This window comes from Heterodontus francisci, chromosome 1 (genome assembly GCF_036365525.1).
Source record: "Heterodontus francisci isolate sHetFra1 chromosome 1, sHetFra1.hap1, whole genome shotgun sequence".
NCBI lineage: Eukaryota > Metazoa > Chordata > Chondrichthyes > Heterodontiformes > Heterodontidae > Heterodontus > Heterodontus francisci.
Window position 1 is genome coordinate 212,031,820 of NC_090371.1, and position 18,604 is coordinate 212,050,423.

General features: G+C 43.5%; 1 protein-coding gene across 1 annotated transcript in view; it reads left to right on the plus strand.

The window, feature by feature from the left end:
- The window catches only part of prmt9 (protein arginine methyltransferase 9), an 81,314-nt gene that overhangs the window by 8,069 nt on the left and 54,641 nt on the right, over positions 1-18,604 (plus strand). The window contains exon 2 of the mRNA XM_068041215.1: positions 16,773-16,921. Coding sequence (XP_067897316.1) covers positions 16,773-16,921 — 149 coding nt within the window. The remainder of the gene's footprint in view (positions 1-16,772; positions 16,922-18,604) is intronic.

Sequence of the window (18,604 nt, forward strand, 5' to 3'; positions counted from 1 at the left end):
CAGGAAACCTAAACAATTTTTTAATCCCTAGCCCAAGGCCATTTGAAGTGTTTGCACTGCAACCTGAGCGTGTACACCTAATTTATCATAGGTTGCCGTTCCAACAAAGAACTTTCCTGCCTTGCCTGATGTTTTGATTGTTCATAAAAAGATCTGGAAAAATAGCTGGGTCAAGAATTCAATTGAAGTTTATCGCAATGACTATAGACACTGATGACCAAGTTCCATATAGAACATTATTTCATCATGATATTTAGGTTGATCATTCCTCAGCCAGATCCTCCTCCTATCACTGGATCATCCTGGAAGATGAGTTCAACATAAGGCTCTTCTCCATAATAAATCATCCCTTTAAACCTTTTATCTCCCCTAACCACTCTACCCTCATCTCCCAATACATAATGCAATGTATTTTTGAATTTTTCCATACCTTTGGTTGTCTATGAGACAAGATCTGTTTGTTCTGAAGTTAATTTGCATGTCACATATTAGGTGATCCTCAAATTTGTTCCCAGTAATTTATTTTATAATTTAAGGGTGTAAAACTGATGTGTCTATAGTTACTCAGGCTTTTCCTCCTATTTTCTTGAAATTAGTCAGTGCATTGCATGGCTTGTTTCCAATCCGTTCCAACTTCCCCTCTATTTATTGGTTACCTCAATGATGTCTGTAAGCAATTCTTGGCGATCATCCCATGTCTCATTGAACGTTCTCAGGTGCATAACCTCCATCCCTGAGGATTTATTGATTTTGAATATTTTAAGCATATCTAGGATATCCATGCAAGTGATGTCAAGGTACAGTTGTATACCCACTATGGTGGTTGGCATAGTACTAGTTTTTCTTTAGTGAATATTTGCAGGAAGTAATAATTTGGTAACTGACTATTATTAATTCAGCTTCAACCCTGCTGTCTCCTTAAGGGATGTCAATTCTTCTTTGTTAACCTTGTTAAAATATTCAAGAGTTTTTTACAGTTGCATTTAGCTTCAACAGTTGTGCTCATTTCTAAATCCTCTTTGTCTAAATGCCATTTTACATTTTGGCAGTTCCTGCATTCTTACCAGTGTTCTCAATTTATCCTGGTAGTTTGTTCTTATTTGTTTCACTTCAGGAACATAAGAACAAGAGTAGGACATTCAGAAAGAAAGAAAGACTTGCATTTATTTAGTGCCTTTCATGACAACCAGTCATCTCAGTGCTTTACAGCCAACTTAGTACTTTTGAAGTGTAGTCACTGTTGAATTGTAGGAAATGTGGCAGCCAATTTGCACACAACAAGCTCTCTCAAACAGCAGTGTAATAATGACCAGATAATCTGTGTTTGTGATGTTGATTGAGGGATAAATGTTGGCCAGGACATCGGGGAGAATTCCCCTGCTCCTCTTCGAAATAATGCCACGGGATCTTTTACGTCCACTTGAGAGGGCAGACAGGGTCTCGGTTTAATGTTTCATCCGAAAGATGGTACCTTCAACAGTGCAGCACTCCCTCAGTACTGCATTGGGGTGTCAGCCTTGATTTTTGTTCTCAAGTCCTGGAGTGGGACTTGAACTCTCAATCTTCTGACTCAGAGGTGAGAGTGCTACGAACTGAGTCATAGCTGACACACACCAAGCACGTTCAGCTCCTCAGGCCTGCCCCACTATTCAGTTAGATTATGGCTAATCTGTATCTTAACTTCATTTACCCACCTTGGCTCGATATCCCATAATACCAGCCCCTAAGAAATTTATCTAGCCTCAACAGCTTTTTGAAGTTCCATATTTCCCCGTGTTTTATGTGAAGAAGGACTTCCTGACATCACCCTGAATGGCCTAACTTTAATTTCAAGGTTATGCCCCCTTCTTCTGGACTTACCCTGCCAGAGGAAATAGTTTCTCTCTATCTTAAACACCTCAATTATATCGCCCCTAAACTGGAAAGGAATGCAACCTCTCCTCATAATTTTATTGTTTAAGCCATGGTATAAATCTGGTGAATCTGCTGCACCCCTCCAAGGCCAATATATTCTTTCTGATGTGGTGCCAAGAGCTGAATGCAGTAATCCAGATGAGGTCTAATCAGAGTTCTGTACAGCTGTAACATAATTTTCACCCCCTTGTATTCCAGCCCTCTTTATATCAAGGGCAACATTCCATTCGCCTCTAATTATTTTCTGTACCTGTTCACTAGCTTTTACTGATTTCTGTACTAAATTTCATTGTTTGTCCACTGATCCTAGCTTTTTGCCATTTAGAATATACTCTGATCCATCTTTCTTAGTTGCAAAATGGATGCTCTCACACTTACCCACATTTGAACTTCATTTGCCAGTTTTGCTTACCCATTGACATCTTACCTAATGTTCCATGGCAACTTTCTATTTACTGTGCCACCTAACTAGTGTCATCAGTAAATTTAGTTACTTGGTTCTCTATTCCTTCATCCAAATTATTTATAAATATAATGACTAGCTGAGGCCCCAGTACAGATCCCTGGGGGACACCATTAGTAACATCCTACCAATTTGAGTACATACCTATTATCCTGACTCTCTGTCTTCAACCTCCTAACCAAGATAATAGGTTGTCTCCAATTCCATGTGCTTTCATTTTTGTTAACACTCTTTTATGTGGAACCTTGTTGAAAGACTTCTGGAAGTCCATATAAATAACATCCATAGACACTCCGATATATACCAAGTTAGTTACCTCCTCCAAAAATGTACTTCTCTACATGCTTAGTAGTATTTCTTTAAAGGCATTCTACTTGATATAATAAGATGCTGCTCTGTTCAGAGTGGTTAATAACATAGAACAGTACAGCACAGTACAGGCCCTTCGGCCCACGATGTTGTGCCGAACCTTTAACCTACTCTAAGATCAAGCTAACTACCTACCCTTCCTTCTACTATCATCCATGTCCCTAATGTATCTGCTTCTACCACCACCGCTGGCAGCGTATTCCACGCACCCACCAAAGAACAAAGAAGAACAAAGAAAATTACAGCACAGGAACAGGCCCTTCGGCCCTCCAAGCCTGCGCCGATCCAGATCCTCTATCTAAACATGTCGCCTATTTTCTAAGGGTCTGTATCTCTTTGCTTCCTGCCCATTCATGTATCTGTCTAGATACATCTTAAAAGACGCTATCATGCCCGCGTCTACCACCTCCGCTGGCAACGCGTTCCAGGCACCCACCACCCTCTGCGTAAAGAACTTTCCATGCATATCCCCCCTAAACTTTTCCTCTCTCACTTTGAACTCGTGACCCCTCGTAATTGAATCCCCCACTCTGGGGGAAAAAGCTTCTTGCTATCCACCCTGTCGATACCTCTCATGATTTTGTACACCTCAATCAGGTCCCCCCTCAACCTCCGTCTTTCTAATGAAAATAATCCTAATCTGCTCAACCTCTCTTCATAGCTAGCGCCCTCCATACCAGGCAACATCCTGGTGAACCTCCTCTGCACCCTCTCCAAAGCATCTACATCCTTTTGGTAATGTGGCGACCAGAACTGCACGCAGTATTCCAAATGTGACCGAACCAAAGTCTTATACAACTGTAACATGACCTGCCAACTCTTGTACTCAATACCCCGTCCGATGAAGGAAAGCATGCCGTATGCCTTCTTGACCACTCTATTGACCTGCGTTGCCACCTTCAGAGAACAATGGACCTGAACACCCAAATCTCTCTGTACATCAATTTTCCCCCAGGACTTTTCCATTTACTGTATAATTCACTCTTGAATTGGATCTTCCAAAATGCATCACCTCGCATTTGCCCTGATTGAACTCCATCTGCCATTTCTCTGCCCAACTCTCCAATCTATTTATATTCTGTTGTATTCTCTGACAGTCCCCTTCACTATCTGCTACTCGACCAATCTTAGTGTCGTCTGCAAACTTGCTAATCAGACCACCTATACTTTCCTCCAAATCATTTATGTATATCACAAACAACAGTGGTCCCAGCACGGATCCCTGTGGAACACCACTGGTCACACGTCTCCATTTTGGGAAACTCCCTTCCACTGCTACTCTCTGTCTCCTGTTGCCCAGCCAGTTCTTTATCCATCTAGCTAGTACACCCTGGACCCCATGCGACTTCACTTTCTCCATCAGCCTACCATGGGGAACCTTATCAAACGCCTTACTGAAGTCCATGTATATGACATCTACAGCCCTTCCCTCATCAATCAACTTTGTCACTTCCTCAAAGAATTCTATTAAGTTGGTAAGACATGACCTTCCCTGCACAAAACCATGTTGCCTATCACTGATAAGCCCATTTTCTTCCAAATGGAAATAGATCCAATCCCTCAGTATCTTCTCCAGCAGCTTCCCTACCACTGACGTCAGGCTCACCGGTCTATAATTACCTGGATTTTCCCTGCTACCCTTCTTAAACAAGGGGACAACATTAGCAATTCTCCAGTCCTCCGGGACCTCACCCGTGCTTAAGGATGCTGCAAAGATATCTGTTAAGGCCCCAGCTATTTCCTCTCTCGCTTCCCACAGTAACCTGGGATAGATCCCATCCGGACCTGGGGACTTGTCCACCTTAATGCCTTTTAGTCCACCTTAATGCCTTATGCCTTCTCTGTATAAAGAACCTACCTCTGACATCTCCCCGAAACCTTCCTCCAATCACCTTAAAATTATGCCCCCTGGTGATAGCCCTTTCCACCCTGGGGAAAACGTCTCTGGCTATCCACTCTATCTGTGCCTCTCATCATCTTGTATCCCTCTATCAAGTCACCTCTCATCCTTCTTCGCTCCAATGAGAAAAGCCCTAGCTCCCTCAATCTTTCTTCGTAAGACATGCCCTCCAGTCCAGGCAGCATCCTGGTAAATCTCCTCTGCACCCTCTCTAAAGCTTCCACATCCTTCCTATAATGAGGTGACCAGAACTGAACACAATATTCCAAGTGTGGTCGAACCAGGGCCTTATAGAGCTGCAGCATAACCTCGCGGCTCTTAAACTCAATCCCCCTGTTAATGAAAGCCAACACACCATACGCCTTCTTAACAACCCTATCAACTTGGGTGGCAACTTTGAGCGATCTATGGACATGGACCCCAAGATCCCTCTGTTCCTCCACACTACCAAGAATCCTGTCTTTAAGCCTGTATTCTGCATTCAAATTCAACCTTCCAAAATGAATCACTTCACACTTTTCCAGGTTGAACTCCATCTGCCACTTCTCCGCCCAGTGGAAGTTTTTAAAATGTTGCACCAGCCACCCCCCTGAAGTTGATCTTCCATCATTGCATTAAATTAGAGCCCTTTAAAGTTGTTTGGTGCATAGTTTAAGGGAGTTGGGTTTGTAATATGCTTCATTTTGTCACATTTCTCAATCATCCTGATTTTACAAATTCTGGGCCTCAGCTTAATCTGTAACAGATGTGGAGTCCTAAATTAGCTCGCTGTGTCTTAAAGTAATATGCCATAAATTGGGTAGGATTTGAAATTGCTGTTTATGCTCAAGGGCATGAAAGTAATACATTGACCGTGGGAAAAAATAAAAGTGTATCCTCCTTGGAAGTATCTTGTATATCAAAATTCTTACGATTGCATATACTTCCTGTTGTTGCTTTTGCTCTCTGTCATAATTTTATCACCATGCTAGTGCACTCAGTAACATTTTTAGTGGGTAATGTTGTAATGCCTGTTTGTATAACTTTTCTTGCTGGAACCATTTTAGCCATTTGGCTGACTCCTTTTGCAACAGTCTGGCCAGTTCTAGTGTCCTGTTTGGATCCTCTACCTTTCCTGGTTTGGCCTTGCTGGCCTTCCCTGGTGCTTCTTGCCCTTCGCATCTGCCCCATTTCTCTCTCCACTGCCCACAGGCCTGCTTTAGCACCCTGTTGCGCTCCTGCTTGGCTTCCCTGCATATCTCAGCTTATGTTACTGCTAGTCTTGCTGCAGTGACAACTTAATTAATTGGCAGAAATTGCAGCCCTACTCCTGATGATATTTTAGATTAAAAAAGATTAGTTAATGGCTTCTGCTTTCATTTCAGGATTAATCGTCTTGGTTTATGGATGCATGTTTATTCCATTTTTCCTGTGTCTGCTCCATGGCTGGATTTGAAGCCACCAACTACATTTCTTTCAGATTTAATTAATGACTGCTACATTAAGTTCAGGAATTAATCATATTTTAATTCTCCCAATTTAATTTAATTTATTTATTCTCTACCCACTGCACATGCACTATTTAAATGATTGGCAGCAATTATGGCCCACCTTTCTGACATCATTTTTGGGTTTCACTTTATTTTTTATTAATGATTCTCAAAATGTGGGCTGGCATTCATTTTCAATCCTTAGTTGCCCTGGTCGTGGCTTGATACAACTGAGTGGCTGATCACTTTGGAGGGCATCAGAGTCACCACATTGGTGTAAGACTGGAGTCACATATAGACCAGACCATTCCTGATTAAATAGCCACAGCTATTATTTAATAAATTTTAGTCAGCTCTGTTTCATTTATTCTGTTAGCTGTAACATATATTGCCATGAATCATAAATTGTGGGAGCGATCAAATTAAAGGTGCACCTTTAATGCATTTTGCTCCAAGCTTGCAAAAACAATCATTGCTATTCATTATATAAATTTTTGCAAACCAATTGGATTAAATGACCACTCCATTACAATCAAATGGCCACTGCTTTTATATCAATTATAAATTTCTGGCAAAGACAGTTTCATATATATTTAGTCAGTGTCCCATTACATTGCTGATGGATGACTGAGGAATTGAGCCCGTATTTATGAAGATTTATTGAAATAGGTAAGTGATCAGTTACTCTGGTCTTCCCTCAAGGTCTATGTATATAAAATTAAAAATCTTGCAAATGTGATTGTATAAATTAGAATTATTCCTCTCTGCTGTAATTGACAAAATTGCACTGTTGAAATAAGCTTGCTACAATCGAAATTGAAGTTGCTATTTTTAAAGTGCCTATAAATAGATTTAAAGGAACAAAAATACCAATTTTTGTCACAAAATTGTTTTGGGGGTGGTGTGGCACGGTGCTGGACTGGACCTTGGTTTTTACCCATCTTTCAAAGGTTGGGAGCTCCAAAGCTGCAGTTAGTAGCACTCTTGCCCCTGAGTCAGAAGGTTGTAGGTTCAAGTTCCACTCCCAAGATTTGGGGCTCAACTTTATCAGCGCGCTGTGAAAGCGGCAGCCTTCCAACACGGAGGTGCTGCCGTAGAGCCCCTGCGATATTATACATGGGGGTTCATTTAGACGGAGGGGTGGAGCGGACACCCCCATGACGTAGAGGGAGCGGCCACTGCGTCCCCGACAACAGCAAGCGGCACCACCGTGCAGGCGAATGTGCCATTTTTAAAGGTCTTCCAGCCCTTAGATAAAATTAACATTTTTAAAGGTGCCGGGTCAATGAAACTTTACATTAAGATTTGTGCACACCTGCAATCCCCTCTCCAACCCCCCCCTCCCCCATGCACATAGTAATTTTTTTGGCCTATCACCTCCCCCCGCCCCCCCCCCCATAAAAAAAATTAGTTAGCTGTAACGACCTTTCCACGCCGAGCTTTATTCCCTTTGACCCTAAACCCCTTCCCACCATCCCCACACCCAATTAAAAAGATTTTTCATGCTTTCCCCCCCCCCCCCCGCCCCGTCCTGGTAATTTTACTCCTCCCCCCTCCCCACCAGTGTCTCGCCTCGGCTGAAGGCGCGCGAGTTGTGATCAGCGATGGTAAAATTGGTGTGGGATGGCCGGCGGCGGCAGGTAAGTTCACTTGCATTTCATTACTGCTCATTTGAATATTTAGATGAAGGCCTCACCGCCAAGCCGGGGGTGGGGGTGGTGGGTGCCGCTGTACCGAGGTCCCCCCGCCGCTGGTAATATGCGGCGGTCACTTTTCGATGTTGGAGGTCGAGGTGGGCCTCTCCCCGCAGAAGTTTACGGCCCCCCGCTGCGACTCACGGTGTCGAGGGCTGGTAAAACTCAGCCCCTGGGCACAAAACATCAAGGCTGACACTCCAGTACAGGACTGAGGCAGTGCTGCACTCTTGGGAGGTGCTGTCTCTCAGATGAGACGTTAAACCCAGGCCCCATCTGACCGCTGATGGACATAAAAGATCCCATGGCATTATTTCGAAGAGCAGAGAAGTTATCAGTATCCTGGGCCAATATTTATCCCTCAATCAATATCACAAAAACGGCTTATCACATTTTTGTTTGTGGGAGCATGCTGTGTGCAAATTAACTTGTGTTTCCTACATTACAACAGTGACTACAGTTCAAAAGTACTTCATTGACTGTAAAGCACTTTGGGATATCCTGTGGTTGTGAAAGGTGCCATATAAATGCAAGTTTTTCTTTTTAGATATATCTCGCATTCCTTTTGAAGTTCAAACTGGACCAAGAAGATTCAAAAGCTATTTCTCACTATTAAAATAAAGCCGCCAATCATCTGTAGCATTTAAAATGCAGAAACTGCTAGTTGATCACTGGATGTCTCAAAGTGCTTTACAGACCATGAATTACTTTTGAAATGTAGTCACTGTTACAATGCAGATGAACAACAACTGATAGCAGTTAACACAGCACAGACCAGTGATCAAACCTGAGACCTTATTTGTACGTGGCTTGGAATCATAGAATAGAATCATTGGACTGGATTTTCGCTGGGCTGAGGAGGCTGGCAAAACCGCAATTTCCTACTACTGGCCGGCGTTTTGTTCTGCCACCATGGTCCCATCTCTGGGCCATTTTGAGGGAGGCTGTGTCGGTGGTGGATGGGGTGGTGGGTGACGGCTACCTATCTGCCAGCAGCAGGTAGCCAATTAAATTGCCCATTGAGGGCACTGATCAGAAGCCATCTGATATTTTCCAAACGGCATACGGGCCCTGCACTGAGGCCAAAGACCGGCCAATGAATGGGGGCGGCCTCCCGGCAGCAGACCAGGGGGCCACCGATGCCTCATTTGATTTTCCACCCCTCCTCCCCCAGTCATGATTGGACCACCCTGTGGAGGGGTTCCCCCTTCGAGACTGAGTGAGACCAGCGGTGTTTAAAAAGAGCAGCGACAGCGAGAAAGAAGGAAACTGAGTGAGACCAGAGGTGTTTAAAAAGAGCAGCGACAGCGAGAAAGAAGGAGACTGAGTGAGACCAGAGGTGTTTAAAAAGAGCAGCGACAGCGAGAAAGAAGGAGACTGAGTGAGACCAGAGGTGTTTAAAAAGAGCAGCGACAGCGAGAAAGAAGGAGACTGAGTGAGACCAGCGGTGTTTAAAAAGAGCAGTGACAGCGCGCCTGAGTTTTGAAAGGGGAAGCCAACAGTGACATCACAGGAGAGCTGCAAGGTGATTGGTTGGTGAGTAGTAGCTGTTAGAATATCTTAAAAAAAAGGGGTAAGTTTTTTTTTGTTGAAAATAAAACCTCTGGAGATAAGGTGAGTACTACTAAAGTGTTTTTTTTAAAGAATTTTCGATTGAAGTGGGTAGAACAAGGCCCCTAGTATAATTAGTATTTTTTAATTCAGGGAGTAACTAATTAACCTAAGGGTAAGTCATGGCAGGAGAGCTCAGCCCCGTGATATGCTCCTCCTGCGCTATGTGGGAAATCAGGGACGCTTCCAGTGTCCCTGACGACCATGTGTGCAGGAAGTGTATCCATCTGCAGCTACTGACTACCCGCATTACGGAGCTGGAGCTGTGGGTGGATTCACTGTGGAGCATCCGCAATGCTGAGGACGTCGTGGATAGCACGTTTAGTGAGGTGGTCACACCGCAGGTAATGGCTACACAGGCAGAAAAGAGATGGGTGACCACCAGATGGAGTAGTAGGCGCAGGCAGGTAGTGCAGGAGTCCCCTGTGGCCATCCCCCTCTCAAACAGATATACCGCTTTGGATACTGTTGGGGGGAGGGGGGGTGTGGGGGGATGACCTCCCAGGGGAAAGCAGCAACAGCCAGTTTCGTGGTACGGCGGAGGGCTCTGTTGCACAGCAGGAGAGGAAGAGGGTTGCAAGAGCTATAGTGAAAGGGGATTCTATTGTAAGGGGTGTAGATAGGTGTTTCTGTGGCCGCAAGCGAGACTCCAGGATGGTATGTTGCCTCTCTGGTGCTAGGGTCAAGGATGTCTCGGAGCAGCTGCAGGACATTCTGAAAGGGGAGGGTGAGCAGCCAGAGGTCGTGGTCCATATTGGTACTAACGACATAGGCAGGAAAAGAGATGAGGTCCTGCAAAGTGAATATAGGGAGTTAGGCAGAAGGTTAAAAAGCAGGACCTCTAGGGTTGTAATCTCAAGATTACTCACTGTGCCACATGCTAATGAGGGTAGGAATAGGAGGATTAGGAAAATGAATGCGTGGCTGAAGAGCTGGTGTAGGCGGGAGGGCTTCAGCTACTTGGATCATTGGGATCTCTTTTGGTGATGAGGTGACCTGTACAAGAAGGACGGGTTGCATCTAAACTGGAGGGGGGAACCAATGTCCTTGCGGGGAGGTTTGCTAGCACTACTCGGGAGGGTTTAAACTAGTCTTGCAGCAGGCTGGGACTCAAAGTAGTAGTCTCTCCAATGAGATAGTTGAGGCAAATGTAGAGGTTAAAGTAAGCATGTCCAGTAGGCAGGCCGGGCAGGGGCAGGACAGGGAGCGTGGAAGGTCTGGTAGGCTTAACTGCATTTACTTTCATGCAAGAAGCCTTACAGGTAAGGCAGATGAACTCAGAGCATGGATCGGTACATGGGATTGTGATATTGCTATCACAGAAACATGGTTGAGGGGCAGGACTGGTAGCTCAATGTTCCGGGGTACCGATCTTTCCAGCGTGACAGAGGTGGAGGTAAGAGAGGAGGGGGAGTTGCACTATTGATTAGGGAGGACATCACAGCAGTACTTAGAGAGGATATCCCGGGGGAATATCCAGCGAGGCCATATGGGTAGAACTTAGAAATAAGAAAGGGGTGATGACTTTGATGGGATTATACTATAGGCCCCCCAATAGTCAGAGAGAAGTGGAGGAGCATATATGTAGGGAAATCACAGATAGGTGTAGGAATTATAGGGTTGTAATAGTAGGTGATTTTAACTTCCCTAATATTGACTGAGACTGCCTTAGTGCTAAGGGATCAGATGGGGAAGAATTTGTTAAGTGTGTCCAGGATAGTTTTCTGAAGCAGTATGTGGATAGCCCTCCTAGAGAAGGGGCTACACTCGACCTCCTCTTAGGAAATGAGGATGGGCAGGTGGTTGATGTGTCAGTGGAGGAGCACTTTGGGACCAGTGACCATAACTATTAGCTTCAAGATAGTTATGGAAAAGGATAGGACTGGTCCTCGGATTGAAGTCCTAAATTGGGGGAAGGCTAATTTCGATAGCATCAGCCAGGAACTCTCAAAAGTTGAATGGGAGAGGCTGTTTACAGGTAAAGGGACGTCTGGCAAGTGGGAGGCTTTTAAAAGTGAGATAGGAAGAGTTCAGGGCCGGAATGTTCCTGTTGGAAGGGCAGAGCTGGCAAGTTTAGGAAACCTTGGTTGACGAGGGATATTGAGGGTCTGCTCAGGACAAAGAAGGAGGCATATGTCAGGTATAGGCAGCTGGGATCGAGCGAGTCCCTCGAGGGGTATAGGGGATGTAGGACTACACTTAAGAAGGAAATTAGGAGGGCAAAAAGGAGCCATGAGATTTCCTTGGCAGATAAGATAAAGGAGAATCCTAAAAGATTCTATCAGTATATTAAGAGTAAAAGGGTAGCTAGGGAGAGAGTAGGTCCCCTTAAGGATCAGTGTGGCAATCTATGTGTGGAGCCACAGGAAATGGGCGAGGTCTTAAATGAATATATCTCATCCGTATTTACCGTGGAGAAGGTCATGGAAGCTAGTGAGTTCAAGGGAGGGAACAGCGATATCCTGGAGCATATCAAAGGAGGAGGTGTTGGAGCTTTTGAAGCGCATTATGGTGGATAGATCCCCAGGGCCTGACCAGGTGTATCCTAGGATGCTATGGGAAGCAAGGGAGGAGATTGCTGGGGCCCTAGCAGAGATTTTTGTATCATCTTTAGCCACGGGTGAGGTACCGGAAGACTGGAGGATAGCTAATGTTATGCCTTTATTTAAGAAGGGCAGCAGGGATAAGCCAGGGAACTACAGGCCGGTGAGCCTTACATCAGTGGTGGGAAAGTTATTGAAAGGGATTCTGAGAGACAGGATTCATATGCATTTGGAAAGGCATGGTCTGATTAGGGATAGTCAGCATGGCTTTGTGCGTGGGAAATCATGTTTCACGAATTTTTCGAGGAGGTGACCAAGAGGATTGACGAGGGCAAGGCGATGGATGTTGTCTACATGGACTACAAGGTCCTGCATGGTAGGCTGGTCCAGAAGGTTCGCACACATGGGATCCAGGGTGAGCTAGCAAATTGGATACAAAATTGGCTTGGTGATAGGAGGCAGAGGGTGGTAGTGGAGGGTTGTTTTTCAGATTGGAGGCCGGTGACCAGTGGTGTGCTGCAGGTCATATATATTAATTACTTGGATGTGAATGTAAGGGGCATGATTAGTAGGTTTGCAGATGACACCAGAATTGGTGGTATAGTGGACATTGCAGAAGGTTGTCTAAGGTTACAACAGGATATAGATAAACTGGGAAAGTGGGCAAGGGATTGGCAAATGGAATTTAACACAGACAAGTGTGAAGTGATGCATTTTAGGAAGTTAAACCAGGGCAGGACATATACAGTGAATGGCGGGGCCCTGGGGAGTGTTGTTGAGCAGAGAGTCCTTGGGGTGCAAGTACATAGTTCCCTGAAAGTGGCAACAAAGGTAGACAGGGTGGTGAAGAAGGCATATGGCATGCTTGCCTTCATTGGCCGAGGCATTGAGTACAAGAGTTGGGACGTCATGTTACAATTGTAGATGACGTTGGTTAGGCCGCATTTGGAGTACTGTGTGCAGTTCTGGTCGCCGCACTACAGGAGAGATGTGATTAAGCTAGAGAGGGTGCAGAAACGGTTCACAAGGATGTTGCCTGGTTTGGAGGGCTTGAGTTATAAAGAGGGATTGGATAGGCTGGGTCTGTTTTCCCTGGAGCGAAGGAAGCTGAGAAGGGGACATGATAGAGTTATATAAAATTATGAGAGGCATAGATAGGGTAGATAGCCAGAGTCTGTTTCCCATGGTAGGGGTGACTAAAACTAGAGGGCATAGGTTTAAGGTGAGAGGGAGGAGGTTTAAAAGGGATCAAAGGGGTAAATTTTTCACACAAAGAATAGTGGGTATCTGGAATGAGCTGCCTGAGGAGGTGGTGGAGGCAGGAACAGTAGCAACATTTAAGAGGCATCTGGACAGGCACTTGAATGAGCAAGGCATAGAAGGATATGGAATTAATGCAGGCAGGTAGGATTAGTATAGATAGGCATTATGGTCGGCATGGACGCAGTGGGCCGAAGGGCTGTTTCTATGCTGTATGACTCTATGACTTCACATTTACAATCTGGCAGCAGTGGGCACATTTTACTTTTAAACTTTAAAAATTCTGGAGGTACCCTCTTGTCCTCCAATCGACAGCATGCATCTCTGACAGTGAGGCTGTCGGTCTTCCAGTGCTGGACGGCTTCATATTGGCCGTCCAGCCTCAGGAGCTCGCTCGTTGTCTTTAATTGCATGGGTCCCGGATTGGCCGCCTCCTGAAAAATCTCCCTCTGGGTCTCGCCACTGGCATTTGTGGTTTCCCGACCCACATTTAATTCTGATGGTACGATCGGGACCCAGGAGTGAAAATCTTGCCCAAAAAGATCATTCAGCACATCTAGTCTGTGCTGACTCTTCGAAGAGTAATCCAGTTAGTCTCGCTTACCCACCCTTTCCCTAATCCTTACATTTTTTTTCTCCTTCGCGTATCTCTCCAATTCCCTTTTAAAAGCTACTATTGAGTTTGTATCCACCGCCCTATCAGGCAGTGCATTCTAAATTCTAACCACTCATTGCATAAAAAAGCTTTTCTTCGCATCATTTCTGGTTTTTTTGCCAATCACATTAAATCTGAGCCCTCTGGGTTATTGACCCTCAGCCATTGGAAACAGTTTCTCTTCATGTATTCTATTTAAATCCTTTTTGATTTTAAACACCTCTTTCAAATTTTCTTTTAGCCCTATTTGCTGTAAGGATAACAGCTCCAGCTTCTCCAATCTATCCACATAACTAATCCCTCATCCCTGCAACCATTCTAGGAAAACTCTTTTGTACCTCTGCAAAGCATTTCACACCCTTCCTAAAGTGTGGTGCCCAGAATTGGACACAGTACTCCAGTTGGTGCCAAACTAGTGTTTTATATAGATTTAATGTAACTTCCTAGCTTTTGTGTATGCCTCTATTTATGTAGCTCAGAATTCCATATATTTTATTAACTGCTATGTTAACCTGTCTTGCCATCTTCAAAGATCTGTGCACAAACACCCCCAGGGCTTTCTGTTCTTGCACTCCCTTTAAAATTAGTGGGACACTACATGTTGCATTTATTCAGTCAAAGATCTCTTGTGCAGTGGGACAGTATTGTGTAAAATTGGGTCATTAAGCCAGTGCCAACCAATTTGATAGTTTCATGCAACCCTTTACACACATTTCAACTAGTCTGCTAGTGATCCCCAGAGACCAGAGAGAGCATGTCATGCAGCCTGTGATTTCCTATCAGTTATTCCACACACTGTCCTTCCAGACAGGAGATGAAACTTGCAAGCAGATGTTGCAAGCAGTAAATTCTGCTTGTGCATTGTTGAGTATCCACTGCTTGGAGCAGGGTGACCTCCCGTTTCATCCTTGGTGAACTAAATGGCATTTATTTTAATTAAGTTGTGCACTGTTTTTATAGAGGAAATATTGTAGGTATACACCTTCAGAGTGTAAATGTTTTTGTACTAGTTTTTATCATGTTTCCTATCTTTACACTTTGAAGACTCCATTTATACTAGGGAAAGGGTGGGGAACTAGAGTAGGTTATAGTACAGCTGAGGAGCTAGCAGAAGTAGAGGACAAATGGCCTTGGTACTGTAGTTCCATGGTTCTATCTAGTTCAAAATGACCTTTGTTCTTCTGTAATGGTTTCTGAGAACTGTTTGAATTAAATAATTATTCTACTGCTTTGTAGCTTCTTTTAAGTTTGCTACACTCTAGTGAAGAGTAACAAAATATCCTTTTGTGGATGTCATGGCTGAAAAAAGGCAAATGCCTGCATTTTCAAAACTGAAAGATGGGACTGACCATACCCAAAAGCTTATAAAACTATGTACATATACTTTGTTTTTTTTAAACAATTTTCTACCTCAGCAGGCATTTTGAGGTTTTCCTGTATCATGTGCACTAACCTTTGAATACTGAACCTGCTGCACATACTTTCTGTTATGCAGCATCTGCAAAATGCAGTATTCATATGTCATGCTGGATAATTTAAAGAATTAAAAAAATTGATTGAAGCCTTGACTATTATTGCATGGTATATAGTAATGCTGTTTATTTTAATGCAGGACTATTATTGTAATTCTCAAATAAATAAAGAAAATCGGAATAGATTACACATTAATTTGTTACTGCTGGCATAAATATTAAAAATATTTGCAATTAAGAGTTTAATATTGGTCTGGAGCAACCAATGGCACCAGACATTTGTTGGACTTGCACTTGCCCATTGACTTTCTATGGGCTTTTGCACTATAAAATTCCTGTCAGCCAACTGTCCATAAAGCGCAGGGCTCACTACAGAGCATCTGTGACACGTCCCCTTAACCAGTCAGATTGAGGAATCGTTAACGAGTAGCATCGTGTCTGAACCAGGAAATGCCAGTTAGAATATGGAATTCAAAGTCAAATCAAGGTGCAGAAAGATATAAAAAGAGGGTAAGAAAGATTGAATTGAGAGAGATAAGAGACAGAAAGAAAAATAGCTTTTTTAATTTACATTTTTTTAAAATCTCCAACAATAATTAAAATCTGAAAGGAGACCACACACTTGTATAAGTTCATTTTCAGTGCCAGAGAGGTTTTTTGACAGTAATTAAAATACTCACACCATTAAAAGTGTGCTTACACTGAGATGAACAAACACTAACATTTTCTGGCGAGCTTAGTCTGTAACTATGAGTAACTACAAGAACTTCAAGCTGTTCAGTATATTTGAATGGTGAGCCAGATTGCGAGATGCAGTTTTCGGGAAGCATTTGGAGGAGCAGGGTACCTCAGATAGCCACTTCCAGATTTCCATGTTTAACTTTGCATGTGTGGCCATCGGATGTTGCTGTCCAATTTTCATGTAAATAACAGTGAGTGCTGTTAGCCTTATCATTATTTCTACAGCTAAATCCAACCCAATACATTGTAGCCTAGAGAGTGAGCTTTCGAAAGCTAGTTAATCAAAGTGTGTTGGCGTGCAACTAGAGTAGAGTTCAGTGGTTTCAGTTAGATAATTCTAACTCTCGACAATAGACACTGAAAAAGGAAATTATTGGTGGCTCCTTCTTTCCTTTGGAACATAGGAATTGTTAGATGATAAAACACCAAGTCCAACTAGTTTGCCTTCTATCATTCTGATGGTGGCATGATACAACAACAATAGATATTGACCACCATAAAATAGGGATGAAACTCCTGAATGTTAACATACTTGCCAAGTCATGCATAGGTTAATAACTGATCAGAAAGAGGACCAGCTTTGAGTGCTGATGTCCAATCTGACCTATTGCATCTGGCTTTGCTTTAACTTTTTACCTCTTCATTGTTTTACATTAGTTGTCTTTATCTCTGAAACTACAGGAATCTTTCCAACAAACTCTTTTTAAATGGGCAGCAGAACTCGATTCCTTAAGTCGGATTCAGGATATATTTGACTGTTACGAACAGGCCTTGGAGCTCTACCCCAATAATGAAGTGATATGGAACAGTATGGGAGAACATTTATTTAGGTTTGTGAAAGTATTTTTCAATTACATTTGAATGTCTGTTATACTAAAAGGTCATAATTTACTATATTTATATAACTCTTTAATAGCTGTTATTGTGCCCTTCCCTCCTCCTCAAGGCCCACCCAAGTACCATATACAATTTTGTGAGCTTGGACGGTGAGTATTAGTGAGTTCAATCATAAACGCCATAACAATGTAGTCCAATCCAATCCTCATCTAAGATTCACAAACATAAACTTTGCAACAAGTCACTGGATATAGAGTTTCAAAGAAATATGCTTCCTGTTGTATGGTTCTTGGGTGATAATTGACATCCAGTATCTTGCCCAAGTGATCCTGGAGTGTGCCACCAAGTGAGTATCATGGCTAAACCTGATTCCTTCCTCACTTGATGTCTTCAGTATATGAATGGTTTTAGCAGGGGTTGCAAGATGGTGTTCGAGAGCACTGGCTGCTTTTCTTTATCCTTCTTAACCAAAAAGACAATTGTAGGCTCCCTACCAATCCTTTAATTGAAATCAGCACAGATCACTATTTGTACCTGGGACCTTTTTTGACTATATGGCTCAGTCACTTGTTGGATAAATTTGCTGAGCCGTGGGAGGAGTCCACTGGATGGAGTTGAGCAGGAACTATGATTGTTCCCCTCCCCCACTTTCTAAACTTGATATGCTGGTGCCAATTGAAGCGCTCTCTTGTTGCCCCAGTTGAGATCAGTTAGTTCAGCACAGACTAGGATCGAACTTGGGATTTTCTTGGTCTGCGGTCATAGAGTCATTTACGCACAGAAGGAGGCATTCGGCCCATCAAGTCCATGCCGGCTCTCCACGGAGCTACTCAGTCAGTCCCACTCCCCTGCTCGATTCCCATAGCCCTGCAAGACTGTTTCCTTCAAGTGGCCATCCAGTTTTCCCTTGAAGTCATTGATTGTCTCCACTTTACCACCCTTGTGGGTAATGAGTTCCAGGTCATTACTACCCACTGCATAAGAAAGGTTCTTCCTCCTATTCCTCCTGCATCCCTTGCCAAAACCTTCAGTTTATGTCCACTAGTCCTCGTACCATTAGCTAATGGGAACAGTTTTTCCTTGTCTAACTTATCTAAGCTTGTCATATTCTTGTATACTTATATTAACTCTCCCCTTAATCTCCTTTGTTCCAAGGAGAACAACCCCAGTTTTTCCAAGCTAACCTTTAACTAAAATCCCCCATCCCTGGAACCATTCTGGTAAATCTCCTCTGCACCCTCTCAAGGACCCTCAGATCCTTCCTAAAGTGTGGTGACCATAACTGAACGCAATATAATTCAGTTGGGGCCTAACCAGAGCTTTATAAAGGTTCAGCATCACTTCCCTGCTTTTGTACTCAATACCTCTGTTTATGAAGCCCAAGATCCTGTATGCTGCCAACATACCTCAATGTCCATAACTGCTTTACAGTCAATGAAGTATAGTCACTGTTATGTAGGAAACACGGCAACCAATTTATGCACAGCAGGGGCCCATAAACAGCAATGGGATAATGCTCATATAATGTTTCAGTGATGTTGATTGAGGGATAAATATTGGCCAGTAGCAAGGGGAGAACGCCACTGCCATTCTTCAAATAGTGTCATCGGATCTTTCTCATACACCTGAGAGGGCAGATGGCACTAGGTCATCAATATTAAAGAATATTGTCAAAG